This window comes from Myxocyprinus asiaticus, chromosome 16, assembly GCF_019703515.2.
Source record: "Myxocyprinus asiaticus isolate MX2 ecotype Aquarium Trade chromosome 16, UBuf_Myxa_2, whole genome shotgun sequence".
In the NCBI taxonomy this organism is placed as follows: domain Eukaryota; kingdom Metazoa; phylum Chordata; class Actinopteri; order Cypriniformes; family Catostomidae; genus Myxocyprinus; species Myxocyprinus asiaticus.
Window position 1 is genome coordinate 43,897,800 of NC_059359.1, and position 22,279 is coordinate 43,920,078.

At 41.8% G+C, this 22,279-nt stretch overlaps 1 protein-coding gene across 1 annotated transcript in view; it reads left to right on the forward strand.

Moving 5' to 3' along the window:
* LOC127453883 (cytochrome P450 4B1-like) overlaps nt 1–22,279 on the forward strand; it is a 37,147-nt gene that overhangs the window by 9,893 nt on the left and 4,975 nt on the right. Inside the window, exons 8-11 of the mRNA XM_051720631.1 lie at nt 5,654–5,844; nt 11,649–11,782; nt 14,118–14,182; nt 15,593–15,675. Of these exons, the coding sequence (XP_051576591.1) occupies nt 5,654–5,844; nt 11,649–11,782; nt 14,118–14,182; nt 15,593–15,675 (473 nt within the window). The remainder of the gene's footprint in view (nt 1–5,653; nt 5,845–11,648; nt 11,783–14,117; nt 14,183–15,592; nt 15,676–22,279) is intronic.

Genomic DNA, 22,279 nt, shown 5'->3' on the forward strand with positions numbered 1-22,279 from the left:
TGGTTAAATTTATGTCTTCTAAAGCAAGTGATTGCTCATTTCTGGTCGCTCTCCGATGCCTGTCCATAATGGAAATCAGTTCCCTCAGCCTCTCGCGTGACGTAAGCATGTTGGCGTTCATGTGAGAGCCTGAGGGAACTGACTTCCATTATGGACAGGCAATTTGAAACAATTCAAATGACTCCTCTGATTTAGCATGAACTTCCCACTTATCCTGAAAGAGACAGAAAAATAAATGTTAAATGAATTTTCTTTATTAAAAGTTAAGTGTTTTAAGTAATTATAATTATAGTGAAAAGGACTTAAAGGATTAGTTCACCCACAAATGAAAATTAAATCATTGTTTACTCACCCCTGTGTTGTTATAACCCTATATGACTTTCTTTTTCTTAACACAAAGGGAGAAATTGTGAAATAATTTGTGCTCAGTGATGTCATTCAATTGCAGTTTATGGTGACTACCACTTCAAGCTTCAAAAGAACACAAAAGTATCATTCAAAAGTCTAATAAATTATTCCATGAGACTCATGATTGTTATGAAATCATACGATAAGGTTTGGTGAGAAACAAACCCAAAATCTAATGTATTATTTAGTGAAAATGTTCACTGACCATTGATCTCTTGTGCAAGTTAATGATAGGGCATGAGAGCAACAGTTCACGCAGCCTCCTCGTGACATTGGGGCATTCAAGCGAAAACTTGATTGTTTATCTAAAAACAAGTCCGCCACAGCGATAGCTGAACACAACAGAACACAACACAGCTGTACACAAAACAGAACGAATGTTGGTGTACAGATGTAACAAAGCTGAAGAAGATGTGCTGTCCTAATTTAGAGGCGCTCTTCATAAACTGTAAGCCTTTCTACTCGCCACAGGAGTTTTCCTTGCATATTCTTGTTTGTGTTTATATTCCTACTCATGCGTGTGTGAGCACAGTGCTGCAACAGCTGGCTGATCAGATCAGAGACACAGAACAACAATACCCAGACTCACTTATTATTATTATTGGGGATTTTAACAAGGCAAATCTCACATGTGAACTGCCCAAATACAGACAGCATATTACATGCTCCACCAGAGACAGAAATATACTGTATCATTGCTACACAACAATAAAGGATGCATATCGCTCCGTCCCTCAAACAGCTTTGGAACTCTCTGATCACTGTCTGGTTCATCTTCTTCCGAGCTACAGGCAGAATCTAAAATCAGCTAAACCTGTAGTAAGTACTGTAAAGAGATGGACCAATGAAGCAGAGCTGGAACTATAAACCTGCTTTGAATGCACTGATTGGAGTGTTTTTGAGGCTGCAGCCACAGACCTGGACAAGTTCACAAATACTGTGACATCATGTGATCATGTGTGTATACTGTGAAGGGGCAGTGGTAACTCAGCAGTTTAAGGCTCTGGGTTACTGACCAGAAGGTCAGGGGTTCAAGCCCCAACACCGCCAAGATGCCACTGTTGGGCCCTTGAGCAAGGCCCTTGACCCTATCTGCTCCAGGGGCTCCATATCATGGCTGACCCTGCACCCTGACCCCAGCTTAGCTGGGATATGCGAAAACAAAGAAATTTCACTGTATATATGAAAAATGTATAATGTGTGACAATAATAAAGGCTTTCATTTTTCATTCATTCATCATATATCAGTTTCTGTGAGGATATGTGCATTCCTACTAGTACTTATTTAACATACAACAACGACAAACCATGGTTTACAGGAAAACTCAGGCAGTTTTGTCAGGCCAAAGAGGATGCTTACAGAAGTGGGGATAAAATCTTATATAATCAGGACAAAAACAGATTGACAAATGAGATCAAAGTGGCTAAAAGAAGCTATTCTGAAAAGATGAAAAACCAGTTTTCAGCTAATGACCCTGCATCAGTGTGGAGAGGGCTGAAAGACTTTACCAACTACAAGACACCATCCCCCAACATTGTAGGGAATCAACAATTGGCTGACGACCTCAATGTGTTTTACTGTAGATTTGAAAAGCCCAGTCTCACACCCCATACCCACTCTGACCTTCACAGCACACAAACATTTACACCTCCTGCATCCCCCCTGCTCACCTCTCCTGCTACTCTACCTGCACTTAAGATCTGTGAAGAGGATGTGTGCTGGGTCTTCCAGAAACAGAAGACAAGAAAAGCACAGGGCCCAGACGGTGTTTCACACACTTGTCTAAAATCCTTTGCTGACCAGCTGGCCCCCATCTTCACACAGATCTTCAACAGATCACTGGAGCAGTATGAAGTTCTCTGCTGCTTTAAATGCTCCTCTATCATCCCGGTCCCAAATAAACCTAAGATCAAAGACTTAATGACTACAAACCCATCGCCCTGACGTCTGTGGTCATGAAGTAATTTGAGAGACTGGTGTTGGCCCACCTAAAGGACATAACTGAACCCTTTTTGGATCCCCTGCTGTTTGTCTATCGAGCAAACAGGTCTGTGGATGATGCAGTCAATATGGGACTGCATTACATACTTCAACATCTAGACAGACCAGGGACTTGTGCAAGGATACTATTTGTTGACTTCAGTTTGGCTTGTAACCATCAACCCCACTCTCCTATGGACTAAATTAACCCAGCTCTCTGTTCCTGCCTCTATCTGTCTGTGGATCACCAGCTTTCTGACAGACAGGCAGCAGCTAGTGAAAATGGGGAAACTCACTTCCAGCACATGTACAATCAGCACTGGTGCCCCCCAGAGATATGTACACTTCCCACTAGTCTTCTCCCTGTACACAAATGACTGCACTGCCAAGGACCCCTCTGTTAAGCTCCTGAAGTTTGCAGATGACACTACTGTCATCGGCCTCATCCAGAGTGACGAAAATGGCTGGTAAAATCACTCTTGACCTCATTCACCCAGCACACTTCCTTTTCGAACTGTTGCCCTCTGGCCAGCGCTACAGAGCACTGAGCACCAGAACAGCCAGGCACAGGAACAGTTTTTTACCTTGGGTCATCCACCTCATGAACAGTTAAAACTGCCCCCAAATACTTTCCTTTTGTCAATACAACCATATGTAATATTCAATCCATCCGTTACTACTTTTATCCATATTTCATTTATATACTTTAACATATCCTACCTCTTCTTCAATACATCACCTGCACATAACTGTATATCTGTATATAAAATATTCGAACAACAGTATTTCACTATTGTATATTTCTCTTTTTATCATCTGTTATATCTTATTTTTTTATGTCACTATGTAATGTTGGCTGGCAACAAGGTAGATGCAGAGATGATGACAATGAAGTGCAGTTTATTTACAAAAGTGATATCCAAGAACCCTAACTTTAAACTTTAAACGTGAACAAAACATAAACATGACTTAACTAAACTTGACATGACTTGACTATGAAACAAAACATAAACATGACTTGACTATAGAACCAACAATACTCGACAATGGACAATGGCAAACATGAGGGTTAAATACTTGGACTAGGGAGAACACATGACAATGAAAACCAATGAACACTTAAACTTTATGTTTAGTGCGATGGTCCCAAGTGCAGTTTATTTTCAAAAGTGATATCCAAGAACACTAACTTTAAACATGAACAAAACATAAACATGAATTTGACTTAACTAAACTTGACTTGACATGACTTGGCTTGGCTTGGCTTGGCTTGGCTTGGCTATGAAACAAAACGTAAACATGACTTGACTATAGAACCAACAATACTCGACAATGGACAGTGGCAAACATGAGGTTTAAATACTTGGACTTGGGAGAACACATGACAATGAAAGCCAGTGAACACTTAGGACTCTAAACAAGATAACAAGACTGCTAACAACCCAATGAAACAATGAACCAATGGGGTCAAGACACAGGAACATGGGAAACACATGACAAGATCACATGACAAGGAAACAGGAACAAACATGGCATGGAAAAAATTTATCAAAGTAAAAGACATGAACAACACATACAACCCTGACACACTATATGTATATAAGTTTAAATGTATATGTTTGTATGTATGTATATATGGTTACATTTGCACAGGAAGCTCCTGTCACCACGACAAATTCCTTGTGTGTAAGCATACTTGGCAATAAAGCTCATTCTGTTTCTGATTCTGAAATCAAACAGAAACATAGAGGAGGTTACAGGCAGTTACAGTCACACCGTGTCCTAACCTGAAAGCAAACGACACGTGATAAAAGGTATCTTTTCTATGTTAATCAGAGTTTTTGTCCGAACCAGCAGTGATGAGCGATGGTACATTCTATCAATTGCTTGTTTTATATTTTTGGCATCGCGCGGGTAACTCCGTCCACTGTGAACTGGCACTGGTCCAAAAACTTGCATAAATGCATAAATTCTTCGACTACAAACACTTCAGACATGTTTAGGAAGTTCTGTTCTCTGTTTTGTGTGCAGCTGTGTTGTGATCTGTAGTCATTATTGCTGTGAAGGACCTGTTTTTAGATAAACAAGCGAGTTTTCGCTTGAACACCCCAGTGTCACGAGGAGGCTGCGTGAACTGTTGCTCTCGTGCTCTATCATGAACGCGCACAGGAGATCAACTGTCAGTGAATATTTTCACTAAATAATACATTAGGTTTCATTTTGTTTCTCACCAAACCTTATTGTATGCTTTCATAACAATCAGGGGTCTCATGGAATAATTTATTAAGACTTCTAAATTATACTTTTGTGTTCTTTTGAAGCTTGAAGAGGTGGTCACCATAAACTGTCTTTGTATGAAATCACTGAGCACAATTTTTTTTCACAACTTCTCCCTTTGTGTTATGAAAAAGAAAGAAAGTCATATAGGGTTATAACATCAGGGGTGAGTAAACAATGACTGAATTTTCATTTTTGGGTGAACTAATCCTTTAAATATTGATCTGTTTCTCACCCAAAGCGATCGTATCACTTTAGAAGACATTAATTTAATCACTGGAGTCATATGGATTGCTTTTACTACGATTGTCTGTGTTTTATGGAGCTTTAAAGTGCCAATCACCATCTACTTGCATTGTATGGATCTACAGAGCTGAAATATTCTTCTAAAAATCTTCGTTTATGTTTAGCAGAAGAAAGAAAGTCATACACATCTGAGATGGCATGGGGGTGAGTAAATTATGAGAGAACTGCCATTTTTGTGTGAACTAACCCTTTAAAAAAGGGTGAATGTCATTAGATTAGAAACAAAATATCAAACCAAGTGCTGTTTATTCATTATATGTATATATATATATATATATATATATATATATATATATATATATATATATATATATATATATATGTTATTATATGTAATGTTTATATGATAGAGTATAAACATACTGTATATAAACTGTATATATAGTATATAGCTCAAAATGAAGACAAACATTTGGACAACTTTCTGGTTGGTACAAGTTGGTTAAAAATGACTAGGAAAAGTTAGTTCTGAGAAAAGTTCTAGCGACACTTGTTTGCAGAGGCCACTTGCTTTGATATTTTGTTATCTAATGCAATGACAGAATACATTTTGAAGTGTGGCTCAAGTGTCCAATACTTTTGGGGCCACTGTATCTCACATTTTGTTATGTACTACAAATTATCATTGTATATTACTGATGTGATAGATTGTGATCTTGTCTTATATCTACTTGCTCACAGGATGAGCAGAAGCAGGGTTTGTCTGATGAGGACATCAGGGCTGAGGTGGACACATTCATGTTTGAAGGTCATGACACTACAGCTAGTGGCATATCGTGGATCTTTTACAGTATGGCTTGTAACCCCGATCACCAGCAGAGATGCCGAGAGGAGATCCTGCAAGCTCTGGAGGGCAAAGACAGCATAGAGTGGTACTGTCATTAATTAGGCTACATGATAAGGTGCTGGACAGTTGAGTGTGCCATGTGGGCGATATGACCAAAATCTTAAATCTGGTCTCATAGAATCACGTTACTATACCTAGATATTTGCAAGATGATTTTTATGTGGCTCATTGTACATATCGCAGCAGTTCCCTGAAATGAACACCAGAGGTGCAACAACAACAATTACTTTTATTCACAAGCGGAAGATTATCAGCTCATAAACACGTACTTTTCACCCTGTTCCTCACACAGTGCTATCTTATGACATCTAAACACTTTTACTGAAGCGCATGACTTGTAAGGCGATATATTTTAATGTTTGCATCACATAACCAACTACATTTACAGGCTTGTTCAAGTGCAATCACATTGTGCGGCAGTTTAATTGATAGAGTGTTGCACTTGTTATGCAAAGGAACGGGGTACAAGTCCTGAAGAGCATGCAAATCCACATGTGAACTTAACGTTTCATAGAATACCCCTAAATGACTTACTTTTGATTAATACTTTTGGATTATCCAGTGATGTAAAAACTTTATCTTTCTAATCTCATTTGATTGTTATTTTTTTATTATTTGAAACTTGATAGATGTAGACCAAAAGATAAGATTATTTATAAATGATTGATTTATCTGGCATCAGTGCAAAAACAGCTTCATAATATGTAACCTTTAAGCTGATTTGTGCCATTTCTATGCCTCTACAAGCGTTGGGGAAGCTACATTGATACTGTCGTTTGACAAGCCACAAGCTACTCATAATTTAAAGTAGTAAAGCTACAGTCAAGCTAACCTTTTGAAAAAGTAGTTAGCTACACTATAAGTTACTATCAAAAAGTAGCTAGCTACATTGATGCTATTTAATGAGGCTTTTTTTTTTCAATGTTACTATCAAACCAATTATATTTCAAATAAAAATTAATCATCATCATTATAATTAAAACAGAAACAGACATTTGATATAGTGTACTGTATAACAGGCTAGTTAAAGCTTGAAGCAGCATTTCTATATTTTCTTGTGTAGCTTGAATGTAAATATGGGACCAGAGGTGGGTAGTAACGCGCTACATTTACTCTGTTACATTTACTTGAGTAAGTTTTTGGAAAATGTTTTACTTTTATTAATGTAATTCACTCAAGTACATTTCTAATGAAATTTTTGTACTTTTACTTCGTTAAAATGGGAGGCGTTCCTGTCGTTACATTACTGGGTTTAATTTGAATTAATACATAATTTATTGAGAGATTATTGAATGGGACTTTTACGACAGTGGAAGTTCACACAGCTGCGCGCGCTGACACAGACTGTCACTCAAGCCGAGTCCATCATTGCTGCAGCATCATGCTCTAACTAAGTGAAACACTTTATTCGCTCCGCACAGAAAGAAAATAATAGTTTTGTCATACAATGTCATACAAATTGCAGCTCCAACTTAAGGCAGCACGTTGAGGTAAGTTTTGGCTCTAATGGTAACGTGGGCTTTTCTGTGACATGGTGATGGTCATTTTCAGGGTGATTCTGTAACTGGGCTCTTATGACATCAGTTTTTAAGTGTACATTTTTAAATCTGCAGCAATATATCAGTGCGCTTTGTCCTGCATCCTGAATGTCATAAGGAGTATTTACACATTTACCCCGTGCCCTTGCGGGGATACTGGAAACTATTGCAGCTACTTCGGGCTGATTAACTGCATAAATCCATGTAAAAATCCACATTAAGTGTAAATGCCTTTTGCTCTGCCGATCACGTTATTGACAACTGGAGCGCGAACAGGCAGCATTTCACAGGCTGCATTTAGGGAACGGCGGTACTGCTGTACAGAATTAATGATCTAAATTATTTCGACACTGAAAACTGTAACTACACTGAACTAACAACTATAAGCTATGAAATAGCGAAATAGGCATTAATAAAACGTGATCTTGCTTTGGTTTATATTTCAGCATTATATATAATGTCCCTGTGGGATATTGTTCACGTTTTCACTGTAATAATTACTAGAAAGGTTTCCAAACCTCTCTTCTTATTGATCTCTCATCCAGATCTGACAAGAGCCATTAAAGGGATAGATTAGCCAAAAAATTTAAATTCTCTTATCATTTACTCACCCTCATGCCATCACAGATACACTATATTGCCAAAAGTATTCGCTCACCCATCCAAATAATTGAATTCAGGTGTTCCAATCACTTCCATGGCCACAGGTGTATAAAATGAAGCACCTAGGCATGCAGACTGCTTCTACAAACATTTGTGAAAGAATGGGCCGCTCTCAGGAGCTCAGTGAATTCCAGCGTGGTACTGTGATAGGATGCCACTTGTGCAACAAGTCCAGTCGTGAAATTTCCTCGCTACTAAATATTCCACAGTCAACTGTCAGTGGTATTATAACAAAGTGGAAGCGATTGGAAATGACAGCAACTCAGCCACGAAGTGGTAGGCCACATAAAATGACAGAGCGGGGTCAGCGGATGCTGAGGCGCATAGTGTGCAGAGGTTGCCAACTTTCTGCAGAGTCAATCGCTACAGACCTCCAAAGTTCATGTGGCCTTCAGATTAGCTCAAGAACAGTGCGTAGAGAGCTTCATGGAATGGGTTTCCATGGCAGAGCAGCTGCATCCAAGCCATACATCACCAAGTGCAATGCAAAGCGTCGGATGCAGTGATGTAAGCACGCCGCCACTGGACTCTAGAGCAGTGGAGACGCGTTCTCTGGAGTGACGAATCATGCTTCTCCATCTGGCAATCTGATGGACGAGTCTGGGTTTGGCGGTTGCCAGGAGAATGGTACTTGTCTGACTGCATTGTGCCAACTGTGAAGTTTGGTGGAGGGGGGATTATGGTGTGGGGTTGTTTTTCAGGAGCTGGGCTTGGCCCCTTAGTTCCAGTGAAAGGAACTCTGAATGCTTCAGCATACCAAGAGATTTTGGACAATTCCATGCTCCCAACTTTGTGGGAACAGTTTGGGGATGGCCCCTTCCTGTTCCAACATGACTGCGCACCAGTGCACAAAGCAAGGTCCATAAAGACATGGATGAGCGAGTTTGGTGTGGAAGAACTTGACTGGCCTGCACAGAGTCTTGACCTCAACCCGATAGAGCACCTTTGGGATGAATTAGAGCGAAGACTGCGAGCCAGGCCTTCTCGTCCAACATCAGTGTCTGACCTCACAAATGCGCTTCTGGAAGAATGGTCAAAAATTCCCATAAACACACTCCTAAACCTTGTGGAAAGCCTTCCCAGAAGAGTTGAAGCTGTTATAGCTGCAAAGGGTGGGCCAACGTCATATTAAACCCTATGGATTAAGAATGGGATGTCACTTAAATTCATATGCGTCTAAAGGCAGATGAGCGAATACTTTTGGCAATATAGTGTATGTATGACTTCCTTTCTTCTGCAGAAAACAAATTAAGATTTTTAGAAGAATATCTCAGCTCTTTTGGTCCATAAAATGCAAGTGAATGGGTGGCAACATTTTAAAGCTAAAAAAAAATCACATAAGTCAGCATAAAAGTAATTCATAAGACTCCAGTGGTTAAATCCATATCTTCAGAAGTGATATGATAGGTGTGGATGAGAAACAGATTGCTTTCACATTCTTCTTCTTGTGTTTTTGGTGATTCACATTCTTCTCTGCATATCGCCCCCTGCTGGGCTGTAGAGAAGAACTTCTAGCAAATAATTACAAATATTGATCTGTTTCTCAGCCACACCTATCATATCACTTCTGAAGATATGGATTTAACCACTGGAGTCATATGGATTACTTTTATGGTGCCTGCATTTGCTTTTTGGAGCATAAAATTTTGGCATCCATTCACTTGCATTGTACTGACCCACAGAGCTGAAATATTCTTCTAAAAATCTTAATTTGTGTTCTGTAGAAGAAAGGAAGTTATACATATCTGGGATGGCATAAGGGTGAGTAAATAATGAGATAATATTCATTTTGGGTGAACTACCCCTTAAAATGTGATAGCTCAGTCATAATTTAATATTTCATCATCATTTCCCTACCCTCATGTTGTTCCAAATCTGTGTGACCTTCTGTATTCTGTGGAACCCAAAAGATGTTAGACAGAATGTTAGAGACTGACAATCTCAGTCACCATTCACTTTCAAAATGTAGAGAGAAAAAAAAAAAAAACACATTCACTGAAAGTAAATGGTGACCAAGTCTAACATTCTGTGTAAAATCTCCTTATTATGTTGCATGGAAGAAAGAAAGTCATACTGGTTTGGAACAATATGATGGTGAATGATGACAGAATTTCCATAAATAATTATAATAATAATAATAATAATAATCCTGTAATACATGTTAAATGTGTATTATGTAATGGAATGTAGGGAGTTTACGTCCATTATGTCATTTGTGAAAGTAACGAGTTACACACTACTTGAGTACCCTTTTAATTGAATACTTTCTTACTGTTATTCAAGTAATTAGTTATGTTAGCACTTTTACTTCTACTTGAGTAATTACTTTTTTAAAGTAATTGTACTTTTACTTGAGTACAGTTTTTGGCTACTCTACCCACCTCTGGTTATGAGAGACTAGAATAATTTTCTGACTGTACCCATGAGTAGACTACTTTACTTGGGACTGTTCTAGTAAAAGAAAAAGAAAAAAAAGATGTTTTCCTTTCATTAGATTAGAATCTTAATGATTTAGGTAATCTAAAGGAATATTTGAATTCAAACAAGGCCATTTTATTTATTAGACATCATTCATAAAGAACATTACACAGGAGGAAAACTTTGTCCATAATTTTTCCATACATCTTTGAGGTCAAGACTAGATCAATGTAGCTAGTCTTTAGTCTTTACCTCGTCAGTGCAGTTTAGCCATTTGAGATGTTTTATCTCCTCTATAGAGTTTTAAATTAGACAATTCGAAGTAGAATTCAAATAGGTCACAAGAGTTTTGTGGTAAGCACCGAGATATCGAGGGAAGACCAAATAACGTGCGGCTTCAGAGATACAGTAGGATAGAGCAGAGTGCATCACTTGAGTGGTTTTTGATGACTCGCACGAAAACTTGAAGGCTTGAATCGCATGTGTTTCAGATGAGGAAGGATATTTAGTGTGTATAAAGTTCCGAACGCCAGATGAATATAATAAAATTTGCAGGAAAACTGCTGCAATAACCAACATTTAGTTAACTCCCTCTTCAGTTCCACTCAAACACCTGTAATTCCGAACAAAAACATTCGGTGTTGGACCAAAATCATTCGGGGCTCGACCTAGGGACGCCCCTGGATGGCTGTAGTGCACTATTTTAGTTTGTGATCTGCCGTTACAAAAGAAGAAGAAAAATGCTGCCTGATTCTGAGCAGCAGCCAGAATACGTTGCAAGTTCGTCTGACGTTTTGCCAGTAGAAGTTTGGCTTCCACGCAATATAAAAGGCTATTAGTTATAATCTGACCAAAGCATGTCGCACTACACCGCTAGCTTGAAAAAGTACTTAGTTACTGGAAAAGCTACACTGTTTTAAAAGCAGCTGAGCTACTGTCAAGCTACTGAAAATGTAGTTAAGTTAGTAGCATTGCTACTTGTAGTTAGCTATTCCCCAACACTGGCCTCTACCGTCACCAAGTGGAATTGCAAAAAAAAAAGCAAGCAGGTTTTCAAGCAGGTTACTCAAACACTCCCCCGTCTTTTGGTTGGATTTTATGAAAATCATGATACACACTCAAATCCAATAAAAAAAAGTGTCATTTTAAACACTGTTAATGCCATATCCACTTGTTTTTTTGACACTGTAATTTTCTACATACATTTCAGGGAGGACCTCAATAAAATCCCATACACAACAATGTGTATTAAAGAATCCCTGCGTCTTTATCCTCCTGTGCCAGGAATGTCACGAAAGTTGACTAAACCTATGACTTTCTTTGATGGACGGACTTTACCTGAAGGTAAGTCTTTCCTCGCATGTCTCCTCAAAATGTACCGCTAAGAAATTGCGAAACAGAACTACAGTGTGTAATGAACCTGTAAATTTTAATAGAGCAATAATGTTTTATGTGCTTATGGATATGAACAACATAATGGAAACATCAAATGAAAAGGTGTTCAACTTTGAAGAAACGAATTCTCAATAACAAAGGCAGCTGCAAGTCACATTAGTCTGCTAGACAATTATCAATTAACAAAGTATGTTAGCCGTTAATTATAGGAATACCTCACCTCAAAATTATAATATATTTCTCACCCTCATATCGTTCCAAGCCTGTAATATTTTCTTTCTTTCATGGAACACAAAAGCAGAATTTCCAAAGTGTTCTTGCATGTCTTGAGAACAATTATGACGCCTGCATATGAGATTTGAGAGCTACAGTGGAGGTGAGGATTCTCAGCGAGTAACTACTTAAATTTTGGTCTGTTCCTCATTACAACCGTACAGCTTCAGAAGACTTGGAATATAGAGCAAAATATTTTGTGATACTTTTTTGTCCTTTTTGTTGCTGCTTTTTTGGTGAACTTCAATGAAAATTCTGTCATTATCTACTCACCTTCATGTCAATCAAGACACAAAATGTTATTTAGCAGAATTTCCAGGCTACTGTTTTCACTACAATTGGGTAATGACCAGTGTATGTCAAGTTCCGAAAATGACAAAAAAGTACTGTATAATAGTATACACTCACTGAGAACTTTATTAGGAACACTATGGTCCTAATAAAGTGCACGATGTAGTCTTCTGCTGTTGTAGCCCATCCCCCTCAAGGTTCGACGTGTTGTGCATTCTGAGATGCTATTCTTCTCACCACAATTGTACAGAGTGGTTATTTGAGTTACCGTAGCCTTTATGTCGGTTCGAACCAGTCTGGCCATTCTTCGTTGACCTCTCTCATCAACAAGCCATTTCTGTCCGCAGAACTGCCGCTCACTGAATGTTTTTTGTTTTGGCACCATTCTGAGTAAATTCTAGAGACTGTTGTGTGTGAAAATCCCAGGAGATCAGCAGTTACAGAAATACTCAAACCAGCCTATCTGGCACCAACAATCATGCCACGGTCCAAATAGCTGAGATCACATTTGTTCCCCATTCTGATGGTTGATGTGCAGTGCAGTCTGCAACAAAATGAAAACTCATTTCTCTATATTAGGTTCCTGCCGGAAGTTATTTTTCCCTGTTTTATTCAAACCGAACAAACTGCCTGCACTTGTTTAAATGAAAAGGCTCGGTGCTGTGCAGTGACTCTTTTAAAATTTCCTTCTGAATATATGCTTCTGACACTTAAATTAGCCCATAATAAATTTGAGAAAAATATAAAAGCCATCGAGGTTAAAACTGATTTTCCATGGGTGGTCATGTAACCCTTTTTTGCCCACCCGTGCCCTAGCTCTCCTGGCGCATTTATGATATGCAATATCTTATCCTTTGCATAAAGCAGAGTGCTCAGATGTCTGTAAGCAATCTTCATTTTTTTTTTTAACCAGCATTTGAGAAAAGCTAGGCCTGATGGCAATATTTTCAGTGAAAAATGACTTAAATTTCACTCTGTTGCAAAGGATGTCCAGTTTCCTAATTTGGTCATTGAAATTAATATATTGTTAATGGCCCCACTTTTGTGGCTTTTTTAGTTCATGACAAGTCTATTAGTTTTGGGGCTAATCTATATGCCAGTGTGTGTGAGTAACAAAACTGACATATAGCAGATAAGTTTTACAGTCTTTCTCTTTTTTTGACCAAAAATATTGATGTCATCTTGCACTCAGGGACAAAATTTTGACCAATAAAATCTTAAGAATGGTAATGTCCCTCCCCCTAATACCACCTGCCATTGACTAGCAATAGCAAGTAGCAAATCATGGTTCATGGCTGTGACAGAACAATAAAGGCAATTAGCTGCCCCAACGTCATGTTTTAATAAATAATATGTCAACACATGAAAGAAAACTGCTCAAGCCATTTTGTGGGCTTTTGAAATGTTGTCAATATTTTGTCCACCTGTTGTAGGTCTGAATTTTGACAGAATACAGAATGCTTCACTTCTACCCTGTTATATAATGATCAGTACTCATAAACAGATGTAATAGTGACCTCTGTCTTACAGAACATCTGTTCAAACATTAACCCAACTGTTCGTTTTTCAGTTACTTGGCATGGGCTGCATGACCTTTCAAAAACACTTGCTATGTCAATAACATTGAATGTAATCAGGTTATCACAAGACATACATGGTGAACACACACTGGCTGAATACACAAATGCATGCTGTAAAATACTACTTTACTCTTCCATAGGTTCTCTGGTTGGAGTCAGCGTTTATGGAATCCACATGAATGCCACAGTTTGGGAGAATCCATATGTATGAGTGCATTCTTTACAAAGCTTGTCTGTTTACTTTGTTATTAATGCTATCTGAAAAATGGAATGTATCACTCAATACTGCATAACATATGTCTGCAAAATAAGTCACAACAGCATATTCAGGGTTCCTTCAGTCACGAAAAACCTGGAAATATTAGAGAATTTTAAAATGGTTATTTCCAGCCCTGAAAATTTTAATCTTAAAAAGTCATGGATATTTTTGATGAAATGTAAAATATGTAATAGGCTTAAAATTGTTCTTTGCGAGTGCAGTAACACTATTTTAGGGGTCCACAATAATGCACTATTTAAGCATGAATAAGACTGAATGTAGAGTAAGGCTGTGTTAGCCATAATTTACAATGTATTAAATTATTATTATTATTTTGTGTGTGTGTGTGTGTGTGTGTGTGTGTGTGTGTGTGTGTAGAAAGTAATGTAATTAATGTTCAACTTTAGAGATCCATCATGTATCAAGTTTACTAAACAATAATAAATCAGTAATTAAGGCTAATTAGTAATGGCTTTACGAAGCAGTTACTAATAAACTGCTAAAATCTTCTATTAAAGACAACTGGACCGCCCTTTCTAAAGTAACATTTTTACCTTTTCAAGTTATTGGTTTGTTTTGAATTATTAGGTGGTATTCAAGTTTATTTAAATATATTAAGACAGTAATTATGACTAATTAGTATTGGCTTTACTAAGTTGTTACTAATAAATTGCTAAAATCTTGTATTAAAGACAACTTGACCCCCTGTTCTAAAGTGAAAGTTTAACCTATTGAAGATAGAATATTTGAATAATTTATTAGTAACAGCTTTGTAAAGCCAGTACTAATTACTGGCTTGATATTATTTAGTAAACTTGATATAAGAACTTTGAAAATGAGCATTAATTACATTACTTTCTAAACACACAAAAAACATTTTTAATACATTGTAAATAATGAAAGCATTTAAAGATAGCCTTACTCTATGTTCATTTTATTATTAATTACTGTCTTATTCATGCTTAACTAGTACATTATTGTGGATTCTTATAATAAAGTGTTACCACGAGTGCCAACTCTAATGGAAAAGTCATGGAAATTAATTGTTCAAAAGTGGGAAATTGTATTGTATGCATAACTAAATCAAATAGAAATATAATAAATACTATCATATACAATTATACAATTATACTGTATAATCTGATTATCTACACAGAGGACAAAACTTGTGAACGCATCAGTTGTTATTCAGAAATAATCAAAATCAACAAATACATTAACTAATGAAAAAGTTACTTTTTACTTAAATACTTCATCAGAAGAACAAAACATGTTTGAGTTTAAAATGCAAAAGAGAGAGTCCATGCTTTATAAAGTGTGATACATTTAAGATGTGATTTGTTGTGATTTTCATAGGTATTTGACCCATTGCGATTTCTGCCTGAGAACTCTGCTGAGAGGTCACCGCATGCCTTTGTGCCCTTCTCTGCTGGACCCAGGTTTGTATGCCAGTGAGAATTAAAGAGACATGACCTGTTTAAGAAGTAGGTCATTCACTCACATTTTAGCCACACAGAAAAGAGGCATTCCTGACTGCTTAGAGTTTGGAGTGACTGTGCCTCTGACCTCATTTCAACCCTGATGAAAGTAAACAGCACAATGTAGGTCCTCTTGAACGTATTGCAAATGTTTACTCTTAAAGGAATGGCTCACCCAAAATTGAAAATTCTATCATAATTTACTCTGTAACACTTTACAATAAGGCTCTATTCATTAACATTAGTTATTACAAGGCTTTCTGGAATACCCATTTCTGATTGGTCATCAGCGGTCTAATATTTCTGAATAATAAACATCTGGGGGTGAAGTGATATTTCAGCAGTCAACTGGGTATTGAGTCATTTTTCCTAATTCTCAATATTTTTTGTCCATTTATTTATTTATTTGGTAAGTAGTCTTATAAAAAGTGGGATAATGAGCGGTCTGATGGTCTTTTTCGCAATATAAACATCAACAGAACTCCTAAGTAAACCGGAGGTTGAATATAGCTGTTTCTGGAGACTTTGCGGTCTTTTCTTCTTACATTGTAATGTAATGATCAACATAATCTATGATCATCCAGTCAAGTTTATTTTGCAATAACGATCGGCTGATTGTGCATTAGCTCTTATTTAATGCATTAGGTATAATGAAAAAAAATGTTTTAAATAATTTTTACAACTTTTATTAATCTTGGTTAATGTAAATGTTTCAAATCCTATTGTTCATAGCTCATGTTAGTTAATAATGCATTAACTAATTTTAACATATAAAAAAAAACTAGTAACCTCTTCAAAAGGGGGCGCTATAGCACAAAAAAAAGTTTATGCTTAAAACATTCAAGTCTCCGAATACATAAGTCAGGCATATGGAGTATTGTTTAAAAGCTTAAAATATGAACTTTTCATAGGTAACCATTATGCTTGAGATCAATGTCTATTACACACATCGATTATCGGAAGATTTTCCAGATGATTATCAATATACAGTATATATCAGGATTTTTTCAGATATAAATAGGGCTGCACGTTGCTCAATAGTCTGTCTTTTTAAACATATTTCTCAACACAACTTTGGTAAAGCAAAACGGCATGCTAAATTAAAGGGGGTCGCACACTGGACGTGTCTGACGGACGACATGGCGCATTCTAAAATTTCAAACAAATACTGTATTTTCTATAAAGATGCCAATTGTACGCACACAGTGCGGTCTCTCGAGGCTGCTCAAAAATCTGCAGCGCCACGGAGTGTAGCTCGAATGGTTTTCCATTAAATTCAACCCAAGTTCTTATCTAAGGACAAGGATTATTTACTCTAGCCATCACTGGTTGACATATTGTGTATAAGTATCTTTCATAGAGCCTACACAATGTATTTTCAGTAACAAGTGTCTTTTTGTGGTTTGACAGCTTGAATGAAACCTCTTCAAAGATACAGTTGAAGTCAGAAGTTTACATACACTTAGGTTGAAGTCATTAAAACGTCCTGGTTACTTGCGTAACCTGCATTCCTAGATGGAGGGAACGAGACATTGTGTCGATGTAGTGACACTAGGGGTCACTCTTGAGAGCCCGAGACACCTCTGGTCTTTGATAAAAGGCCAATGAAAATTGGCGAGTGGTATTTGCATGCCACTCCCCGGACATACGGGTATAAAAGGAGCTGGTATGCAACCACTCATTCAGGTTTTATGCTGAGGAGCCGAGACAAGGTCCGGCCATTTCAGCGGGTAGTTCAGCATTGTGGCAGGAGGGACACAACGTCTCATTCCCTCCATCAGGGAACGGAGGTTACGCAAGTAACCAGGATGTTCCCTATCTGTCACTCACTCGACGTTGTGTCAATGTAGTGACACTAGGGTTCCCTATACAAAATGCCGCAACTGGCTGAACTGTGTTACGTGAACTGGCGGTGTATGAGGGGCAGACAACTGTGTGCCTCGTAGCCAGCGTACCAGGCCGACACATAACCTCCCCCAACAAAGTTATGAGTGTCGAACGGCCCTTTGGGGACAAGTCGACTAAAAGATAGAGACAGGCTAGCCCAGTCGTGGCCTCTTTTTCCCTTCTTTTTTTCCACTCCCTAAAAAACAAGGGGGATTATCTGACTGGGCCACCAGGTCTAGTCGGGGGGTGTCCCTCCCAAGGGGAGGACACTGCGGAGACCACACCTCGCCCGGGGGGGGGGGGGTATTTAAGTGGAAAAATACGTCACATGGTCTTGCCGACCATGTGGAGAAGTCTCATGGTAGATCCTACCCAACGGGGGAGGAGTTACTACAAACATGGAGACTGGGGCAGAGGGGGGTCTGCCCAAGGAAGATGCAGTTTGCCAACAGGGAAACGAATTAGCGGAAGATATACATTACATGGGGTTACTGTACAGGGAACCGCCACATGCGGAGCACATACCCCAGAACAGGGCTCTTAGTTAGCATGTGTACTGGGCAGGCAGTGAGTCTCTCCGAAAACTCGACTGCCACAGGGCTTGGAGGAAGTCAACCAGGGAACATAGTTTGTGAACACTACTGGGAATTAATGGCGCACGTCTTCAGCTTAGAGGAGGTGAAAGGTGCTATGTGCAAGCGATACACCCAGCCAGTTATCCCGGGCTTATCTGCTTGTATTGCATGCCACTACCTGGGATGAAACCGGTTCCAGCCGAAGGTTGTAGAACCTCACAAAGGTGTTGGGTGTTGCCCAGCCCGCTGCTCTGCAAATGTCTGTTAGAGAGGTACCCCTGGCCAGGGCCCAGGAGGCCGCTACACCCCTGGTAGAATGGGGTCGTAGCCCTACCGGGGGCGGCATGTCCTGGGCGTGATATGCCATAGCTATGGTGTCAATGAGCCAGTGGGCGATCCTCTGCTTGGAGACAGCGCTTCCTTTCCGCTGTGCACCAAAGCAGACAAAAAGCTGCTCAGAGATCCTAAAGCTCTGCGTGCGATCCAAATAGATGTGTAAAGCATGCACCAGACACAGCAACGACAGCGCTGGGTCTGCCTCCTCCTGGGGCAGCACTCGCAGGTTCACCACCTGGTCCCTAAAAGGGGTCTTGGGAACCTTCGGCACATAGCCCGGTTGGGGTCTCAAGATCACGTGAGAGTAGCCCAGACCAAACTCCAGGCATGTTTCGCTGATAGAGAACTCTTGCAGGTCTCCTACCCTCTTGATGGAAGTGAGCGCAGTCAGGAGGGCAGTCTTCAAGGAGAGTGCCTTAAGCTTGGCTGACTGCAAAGGCTCAAATGGGGCTCTCTGTAGACCCTGAAGAACTACAGAGAGATCCCATGAGGGAACGAGGCGTGGTCTGGAGGGGTTCAGCCTCCTGGCACCTCTCAGGAACATGATGATCAGGTCGTGCTTCCCAAAGGACTTACCGTCCACTGTGTCGTGGTGTGCTGCTATAGCAGCAACGTACACCTTCAAGGTGGAAGGGGACAACCGCCCTTCCAATCTCTCCTGCAGGAAGGAAAGCACCGATCCGACTGTGTATCTCTGGGGGTCTTCCCGTCAGGAAGAACACCACTTAGTGAACAGATGCCTCGTAGAGGGGGCCCTAGCTTGAGTGATCGTGTCTACCACCGCGTCCCGTCCAGGGTCCAGACATGGAGATTCCAGAGGTCTGGTCGTGGGTGCCAGATGGTGCCCTGTCCCTGAGAAATTAAGTCCTTCATCAGGGGAATTCGCCAGGGGGGGCTGTCGCGAGGAGCGTGAGGTCCGAAAACCACGTCTGGGTGGACCAGTAGGGTGCTACCAGGACGACCTGCTCCTCGTCCTCCCTGACCTTGCACTGTGCAAGTAGGCTCACTGGGGGAAATGCATATTTGCGCAGGCCAGGGGGCCAGCTGTGTGCCAGCACATCTATGCCGAGAGGTGCCTCGGTCAGGGCGTACCAGAGCGGGCAGTGGGAGGATTCTTGGGAGGCGAACAGGTCTACCTGTGCCTATCCGAATCGACTCCAAATCAGCTGGACCATCTGAGGGTGGAGTCTCCACTCTCCCCTGAGGGTAACCTGCCGTGACAGCGCATCCACTGCAGTGTTGAGGTCGCCCGGGATGTGAGTGGCTCGCAGCGACTTGAAGTGCTACTGACTACAGAGGAGGAGACGGCGGGCAAGTTGTGACATACAACGAGAGCGCAGACCGCCTTGGTGGTTGATATATGCTACCGTTGCCGTGTTGTCTGTCCGAACTAACACGTGCTTGCCCTGGATCAACGGCCGGAACCTCCGCAGGGCAAGCAGAATTGCCAGCAACTCGAGGCAGTTGATGTGCCAATGCAGCCGCGGACCCGTCCATAAGCCAGCGGCTGCGTGCCCGTTGCAACCAGCACCCCAGCCCATTTTGGAGGCATCTGTCATGACCACGACGCGCCTGGAGACCTGCTCTAGGGGAACACCTGCCCATAGAAACGAGAGGTCGGTCCAAGGGCTAAAAAGACAGTGACAGACCGGCGTGATGGCCACGCGATGTGTCCCATAGCGCCATGCCCATCTCGGGACTTGAGTCTGAAGCCAGTGCTGAAGCGGTCTCAAATGCATCAACCCGAGCGGGGTGGCCACCACTGAGGATGTCATATGACCCAGGAGCCTCTGAAAGAGTTTCTGTGGAACCGCTGTTTTCTGTTTGAACGCCTTCAAACAGGTCAGCACTGACTGTGCGCGCTCGTTCGTGAGGCATGCTGTCAATGAGACTGAGTCCAACTCCAAACCGAGAAAAGAGATGCTCTGAACCGGGAGGAGCTTGCTCTTTTCCCAGTTGACCCGAAGCCCTAATTGGCTGAGGTGCGAGAGCACCAAGTCCCTGTGTGCACACAACATGTGAGCTAAGATTAGCCAATCATCGAGATAGTTGAGAATGCGAATGCCCACCTCCCTTAACGGGGCAAGAGCTGCCTCTGCGACCTTCGTGAAGACGCGAGGGGACAAGGACAGGCTGAAAGGGAGGACCTTGTACTTATACGCCTGACCCTCAAATGCAAACAAGAGGAAGGGTCTGTGTCGAGGTAGAATCGAGACGTGAAAGTACGCGTCCTTCAGGTCTACCGCCGTGAACCAATCTTGATGCCGGATGCTCACCAGAATGCGTTTTTGCGTCAGCATCTTGAAAGGGAGTCTGTGTAAAGCCTGGCATTTACTGTGACCGTGCACACTGGGTATGTGACCAAGGGAAGGAGGAAACCGCTCTTTTGCTGAACTGTTGGGTACTGCAGCCACTTGGGCATGCGGCGAAATCAAATGAAAAGGCAACAAAAGATTCTCCACCCGGCCCTCCACCGGGGGATGGAGTGGTCTTACAACCAGCTCCAGTGCAGTGGGTTCTGTCGACCCTGGGTCGCCCGTCTCAGGGGCGCTTTGACGACCTTCGTGGGTTCTTGGTGGCCGGCCGTGAGATGGGTGGCATCTGCTTCCTGCGGTGGGCTCCATGCCGGGGCCGGGCCGAAGGGACGGGCTGCGGCAGAGCCGGTGCAGTCACCGCAGGGGGACGCCCTTGCCGATGAGCAGACAGGGTGCGGGATCTTGAGCTGCACCGGGGCAGGATATGCCGGATAGCCTCTGTCTGCTGTTTCACCGTCGAGAACTGCTGGGCAAGTCCTCGACGGTGTCGCCGAATAGGCCAGCCTGGGAGATAGGGGCAGCAAGGAACCGTGTCTTATCGGCCTCACCCATCTCGACCAGGTTGAGCGAAAGGTGGTGCTCCTGGACCACTAATGTGACCTTCATCGCTCAGAGAGCGAGGTCGGTCGCCGAGCGCAGTTCCTGCATCAGATTCGTGCAGTTCTTTTAGCACCTTGGCTTGGTGGACCTGCAGGAGAGCCATGGCGTGCAGGGCAGAGGTGGCTTGTCCAGCAGCACTATAGGCTTTGGCTGTCAGGGACGACATGAACCTACAGGCTTGGATGGGAGATTTAGGCATCCGCGCCAGGTGCTGGCACTCTGCGGGCATAGGCACTCGCGGTGCACCTTATCCACCGGGGGAATCGCCGTATAGCCCCTGGCCACCCCGCCATCGAGGGTAGTGAGGGCAGGGGAACTGAGAAATCGGGACCGGGCAGTAAAAGGTGCCTCCCACGATTTTGTCAGCTCCTCGTGCACTTCCGGGAAGAAAGGCACTGGAGTGGGGCGTGGCTGCTTTGAGCGGCGCCGCGAGCCCAGGAACCAATCATTGAGCCGCGAGGGTTCAGGGGAGAGCAGAGGGTTCCACACTAGCCCGATGCTCGCGGCCGCCCGGGAAAGCATGTCCATCATCTCTGCATCAGCTTGTGACTGGGCAATTGTCCCCAAAAGGGGGAGCCCAGCTGAGGCTTCTGCGTCCGACTGGACAAGCCCGCTCTCCGATGCTGCGCTTGAGAGCTCATCAGCTTCGCGGGCTCTGAACAAGAGGTCGAACTCGCCGTGAGACGAACCGGCGGACTCATCCGTAAGCCCAATCGGGGCAGACGAGCGTGCTGGGGAATGGGAGGTCCGCAGGGGGATACCCGGTGGAGGCAGTCCCATTGGGGTCCCCAAATCGCCCCCAGTGCTAGCCGCGCTGGCCTCAAACCCGTAGGTAGATCCAGCAGGGGTGAA